The sequence below is a fragment of the Poecilia formosa genome, unplaced genomic scaffold, assembly GCF_000485575.1.
Source record: "Poecilia formosa unplaced genomic scaffold, Poecilia_formosa-5.1.2 Scaffold131, whole genome shotgun sequence".
Lineage (NCBI taxonomy): Eukaryota > Metazoa > Chordata > Actinopteri > Cyprinodontiformes > Poeciliidae > Poecilia > Poecilia formosa.
Window position 1 is genome coordinate 877,691 of NW_006800070.1, and position 6,000 is coordinate 883,690.

Consider the following 6,000-nt stretch of genomic DNA (forward strand, 5'->3'; position numbering starts at 1 on the left):
CTGTCTTTGAATGTGTTTCTTTTTTCTTTATATTTCTCGTATCTGAACGTCTGCGCCTCCTGTGTTGCGCAGAAGTACTTTGAGAACCTGAATCCGATGGAGAACATGAGTGAGAAGGAGTTTTCAGACTACCTGTTCAAAAAGTCTCTGGAAATTGAGCCGCGGAACGCCAGGCAGCCTCCGCGATTCGTAAGTGACTCTGCTGTGAAAACGCGAAGCTTTTTGCTCTGTAATTCTGTCACCTGATTCAGAAACTCTGGTCACATTAGTGGTGTGTAACTCTCAATGTTCATGCCTTTCTAATGTTTTTAGTGTGTTTAAAGGAATGCAGTTTTAGTTTCACACAAATTAAATTTCTGGCTTTTTTTTTTTTTTCCATTTTAAAATAAAAACTCCATCAAATCTTAAAATAAGATTTTCTCCGTTGTTGGAGTCGGTTTAAAGGATTGAAATGATTCTGTTTGTGGTTCTGTAAGTTGAGTATTTGAGTTATGAGTAGTTAACAGGAAGCTGCTCCTCATTGGTGGTTTCAGGAAAAAACAAACAAAAAATACCAAAACATTTCTCACCTGTATCTTAGTTAAAAAATGACATGTTGAAAATTATTCATAATGTTCTCAGTAATTAGTGTAAAAAAAAAATCTTATTACATTGTTTTAGGTGGGAAGGCCTCTTGGCCACCACCCTAATGTTTTAGCACCTTCCTCAGATTGTTTGTCTGATTCAAGTCAGGACTTTGACTAGGCCAGTTCAAAATATTTTTATTACATCCAGTCAGAGGAAACAAGTTGGTAATATTAATTATATCCAACATCTGCCATTAATAATTATTTTAGGATTATCTGTGTGTCTGATTTTAGATTCTAAGATATTTTATATATCAATAATGCTTTATTGATCCCAAAGGGAAATTACATGCAACAGTTATTGATGATGGTTTCTTTAAGTTTTGATCTGATTTCTATACGTTCGGGACCCATCCACGTTTTTCACAGATATCTGAGGTTTAGTATCAGACTGGTCCCGTGCAGAAAAACAGATCTGGGTCCATTTAAAAATGGCTCTTTTTTTTTTTTTTTTTTCTTTTTTTTGCATGCAGATGTAAATTACACATTTAATTGCACACTTAGCTTGCTAAAGCTTCACAAGTTTGGTCTAACATGAAAAAAACATCTTTAATTTGTTCAGTCAGTGCAATTAGGAGTAAAACAGCCGACGTAAAATAAACGATAAAGAAACTGAAACAACAGGTCGACTGTTTGGTTCAGACACGTAAAAACTAACTGGAACAAAAATCTTCTTCCAAATGGTTCAGAAAGTGTTGTCAGGAATTTTAAATATAATGTAAAACGAATAATAAAGCATGACGTCGCTCGGAGCACAAAGCGTAGAATTAGACTGAGTAGATCGAGCACGTTATGGATATTAATATCAGATTGGTGCGTCTTTAATCTGTGCTGAATCGGAAGGCGGTGGACAAACCCCGATCCAAACTTTCTGAATTTAAAACCACGCCGTAACTCTTTCTAAATTATTTAAAGCCTCCTGCCAGAGTGCGTTTTTATGTTTTGTCCTTCACCTTATGATTCTCCTCCCCTTCCTCTCCGTCTGCAGCCCAGGAAGACCACGTACTCCCTGAAGTCCCCCGGGCTCCGGCCCGTGCGAACGTCTACCTCTGGCACCCTGAAGGGCCACCCGGTGGCCCTGGAGCGGGACCTGCAGCACAAGATCACCTTCCGCAGCATCGCTGAGAACGACCAGGACCCCCCGTCCTCGGCCTCTGTGCCCACCTCTCCCAACACGCCTACCCCGCCGCCGTCGGCCTCCTCTGATCTCGGCCCGGTCTTTGACCACGACCTCAACAGCTCCTACGGCAGTGAGTTTCATTTCTAAAAAGTTAAATGTTTGTGGGGAAAAAATCTGCATAGATTTGTATCACTTAAAAGTATTTGTACTTTTTTTTATGTTTGTTTCTTAACCAGCCTCTTTGTGTTTGAACCTTTCAGGCTCTATGTTCCCCTGTCCTCTGAACCCTTCAAGTGAGTGATCAGTTTTTAGTTCTCATAGTTTTTCTCCTTCATTTCTTTAATTATTGTCTGTTTGGTCGTTTGCAGAGTTACAGTCCGTCTCCTGTGGCAGCCTCCACCAGCTGGTAGAGGAGCCGAAGCCGCCTCCTCTACCTCCTCGAAGGAAAGACACCGTGTCCGAAGCGAAAGTAAGAAATGGCGACAAAACGAAAACGTGACAATTGACTGTTGGTAGAGTGCAAGAGAGGAGGTGGGAAAACGGGAAACTTTAAAACGCGGTTGAAATTTACAAAATTCCACTAGAAAAAAACGAGAGAACCTGTTTTTCATCTTTGAAGAAGAGAAATGTCGACGCATTCGGACAGATTTACATTTGACATATCAGAGGAATGTGACGGATGAGGAGGTTGTTTAAAAAAAAGTACATAGTTTCTTAATTCAGATTTATGTGAAAAATACACATTTTTCACATAAACAGTAAATTTAATTGTTCGGTACATGAACATCATGTGACGGATCGAGACAAAAAATACTGAGAGGAAATGATCGATGCTTTTAAAGGTTTTAGCAAATAAACAACCTTAAACTGTTGTGTGTTTTTCAGTAGCCTGCTGCTCAGATTCTACTAAAAAATGAGGAAAGGAAAGGGAAGTTGTGCATCAACAGTGGCCTTTGCCCACTTCAAAATAAAAGCATGGATATAATCGTTACTTGACTAATTCCCGACAGTCGAAAACCAAAATGTCTCAAAACATTTCAAGGTTCACTCAGCTGAAAGTGAATTAGCTCTTTAGAACTTACCCGGAAAAATTAATTTAGGGGAAACAAAGTGTGCCAAACATTGTCAAATTTAGCAACAGCTCTAAAGCACTAAACTAAAACTTGGCTTCACTATCAGCAGGTTAGTGGAAGTGTGATCACTCCTGGTCTTCATGATGCTGTTCCTTCTCTGATTTTATGAATCTATTTATTAGATTTTCAAATTCAGCTGATCAACAATAATCAAATACATCTTTAGAAAATAGTTTCCTCTGTTAAGAATTCATTGTCCAATCAGTGTGAACATAATCACAATACTTTGACCTTTTTGAATTCTGCACCTAAAAAAATCTGCTACTATAAAGCAAACACACTCTAAACACTAACTAAAACTAAAAAATACTTTATTCAAAAATAAATAAGACTGGGTTGTGCTGTGGTGGCGCAGGGGTTAAGAAGCACAACCCACATATGGAGACGCGGCTGTCACAGGTTCGATTCCCAGCCTTGGTGACCTTTGCTGCATGTCTTCCTCCTCCTCTCATTACCAACTTTCCTGTCAATTAACTATTGAATAAAGGAAACTAGAGCCAAAAAAATCTAATAAATAAATAAACTGAATAAAACGAACAAAAAGTCACAACAAAATAAAACTAAACTATAATTAAAAAAAAAACTCAAAGCTGTTAAAACCCTGATCTGGAAAATAGAAGCACCTGATTTTATTTTGTGGTATCACGAAAGGGGGGCGATAAATATCATTAAATGACACATTGTTTGGTGTGTGTGTGTCTCAGCAGAGCTCCATGTGCGACAGCCCCCCAGCCATCCCTCCGCGGCTCCCCCCCCTGCCGAGGAACCAGCACCGCTCTCCGCTCTACAACGGCCCCCACTACGACGGACCCCTGCCCAGCCCGCCGCCCCCACCGCCCCGGGACCCGCTCCCCGACACGCCCCCGCCGGTTCCCCTGCGGCCTCCGGAGATCTTCATCAACTACCCGCAGCCGTCGCCCGGCCCGGGCGTGGCCCGCTACAACTGGGACCTGAACAGCTCGCCCAGCTCGCCCAACACACCGCCCAGCACGCCATCGCCACGTGTCCCCCGGCGGGGTTGCCCCCTCAGCGCCAGCCAGAACAGCCTCTGCCCGCTCCCCACCGCCGCCCCGCCCGTTCCCCCGCGCCACAACCCCGTCCCACAGCTCCCCAAGCTCCCGCCAAAGACGTATAAACGGGAGGCTCTGCAGCCGCCGCCGCTGCAGAGCCTCCCATTGGTGGAGAACACCGACAGCAGCCAGTGAGGCGACTCTGCCCCCGTAAGCCACCGAAAAAAAAAAAAAACTCAAGAGCCGCTGATCTGAAAAAGAACAGGAGCCGCTCCGCAACAATCCCACCACACCTGCCTCGTCCGCTCAGGGGATCAGTAGCTCCGCCTCCTCCGCAAACCCTCTGTGCCAACGACGAAACTCACACCGCTTTGCCAGCTAGCAAACAGCCCAGGAGCGTCTGCGTCTGCGAGGCGCAGGGATGGCCAGCTCCTGGTGGGGGGGCGTCTTTACCCCCAAGGCTCCTCAGACTCCGTAGCCTCAATCGCGCTTCTTTCTCCGTTTCCTTTTGGGCATTGACGTCAGTCGGCTTTCCCTCTGCAGCTCAGAGATCGTCCGAAGCCCTTCAGCTGATCCGCTTCGCTTTTGTCTTTCTTCTTTTGTTTCTGTCCTACTAACTGAAGACAGTTGCCAAAGTCTTATTTTATGCAGGGGGAAAAGGGATTTTCTTTTTGTTTTTAAAGCGATTCTAAACACTAAATGAAACACTACAAAGAGCTGAATCCCCCCCTCCCCCCGCCGCTCCCCTCCCTCACTTTGTATCTCAAGCTGTACACTGTGACTGTAAAGTATCAAACTGTCTTTGTTTTGTTTTATTTGTTTTGGAGGTTATTTGCCTAAAAACCTCTCCGCAGCCACAAAAGAAAAATGTTGCCTTTCTTTTTTTTTTCTTTCTTTCTTTCTAAAAAGAAAAATCCAACAGCGGTGACCTCTGACCCCAGTCCTATTGGCCCAGACAGACACGACAGCTGAGCCAAGAACACTCCGTTTGCACAAAGCATTGGGCAAAGTCAGCAGGTTCAGGTTGGACGGACCTCACTCTACGACGCCGACGTCTTAACCGACCGCCCGCCTCCTCCACCCGGACGTCACGCCGCTGTCCGACACTGTGCTCCTCCTGCCCTCGACTCCAGCTTCTTTATTTGTGTTGAGACTTTTTGCACTGGAAGCATTTCCCCCACCAAAGCTTTAGGAGGAGGATGGCTCAGCCTTTCACCCTCCTCCTGCTCCTCCTCCCTTTCTCTCTCTCTCTTTCTCCCCCCAGCGGCTGCTCCCGATGCCTGAAACCCATGAAAAATAAACAAAAAAAGGAACTTTTTAACCCAACTTCTTCTTCTTTTTTTTTTTTCTTTCTTTTTTTTTTCTGGCTTGAAACATTTGGTTTCGGTTCGGACAGACTGAAACGATCCACGCCTTGCGCTCGGATGTGCCTTTTTAGTTTGTTTTCTATTTTCCGGAAATAAAGCAGACGGTGTCTAAAACGCTTAAAAAAAGGAAAAAAAAAAAAAAAGAAAAGTTGCCTATGTAATGTTTAGAACAAAAGCTATACACTATAAAAAATTGTACGTTTGTTCATGCTGTGTGTATATATAACATGTATACACTAACTGAGTCATTTGTATAAAGTGAAAATCCTTTCCCTCCTCCCTCCGTCTTAACGTACCATCAACTACCCCTTTTTTTTTCCAGTCTTTTTCTTAAGAATCCAACGCTGCTACAGTGGGCTAAAAAAAAAATAATAATAAAATTAAAAATAAAAATAAAAACAGGTCACTGTTGCTAATTTGCAGACAATCTCCAGTTCAGCCAATGCGATTATTTCCCAGGAAAAGCCATTAATTTCCCCCTCTGGTGCTCCAAAGCAATGGAAATGATCCAGCTTAATACACCAAGCACTTACACACACAGACGACGCGTGCTTCACTTTGTACATCCTACTAATTGCCTTTTTATCTCCCTTTCAAAGACTTTTTAATGCTTACGCTCATCAAACAGAGGTTGGAGTAGTATTAAAGTTGCAATGGAATATATTCAAGTCACAAGTTTTGGCGCATAGTAAAGAATTGGGGGGTGTTTTTTATTTTGTTTTGGTTTTCTTTGTGTGTGTGTGT

General features: G+C 43.3%; 1 protein-coding gene across 2 annotated transcripts in view; it reads left to right on the top strand.

Annotated features, from left to right (window-relative positions):
- Nucleotides 1–5,643, top strand: part of sos2 (son of sevenless homolog 2 (Drosophila)) — a 41,331-nt gene extending 35,688 nt beyond the window's left edge. Inside the window, exons 20-24 of one of the 2 annotated variants that reach the window (XM_016676264.1) lie at nt 73–189; nt 1,615–1,876; nt 2,007–2,039; nt 2,115–2,215; nt 3,584–5,643. In XM_016676264.1, coding sequence (XP_016531750.1) covers nt 73–189; nt 1,615–1,876; nt 2,007–2,039; nt 2,115–2,215; nt 3,584–4,084 — 1,014 coding nt within the window. In that variant the 3' untranslated portion in view covers nt 4,085–5,643. The remainder of the gene's footprint in view (nt 1–72; nt 190–1,614; nt 1,877–2,006; nt 2,040–2,114; nt 2,216–3,583) is intronic. The other variant, XM_007561856.2, reaches the window with a different exon arrangement.
- The last annotated feature ends 357 nt before the right edge of the window (nt 5,644–6,000 follow it).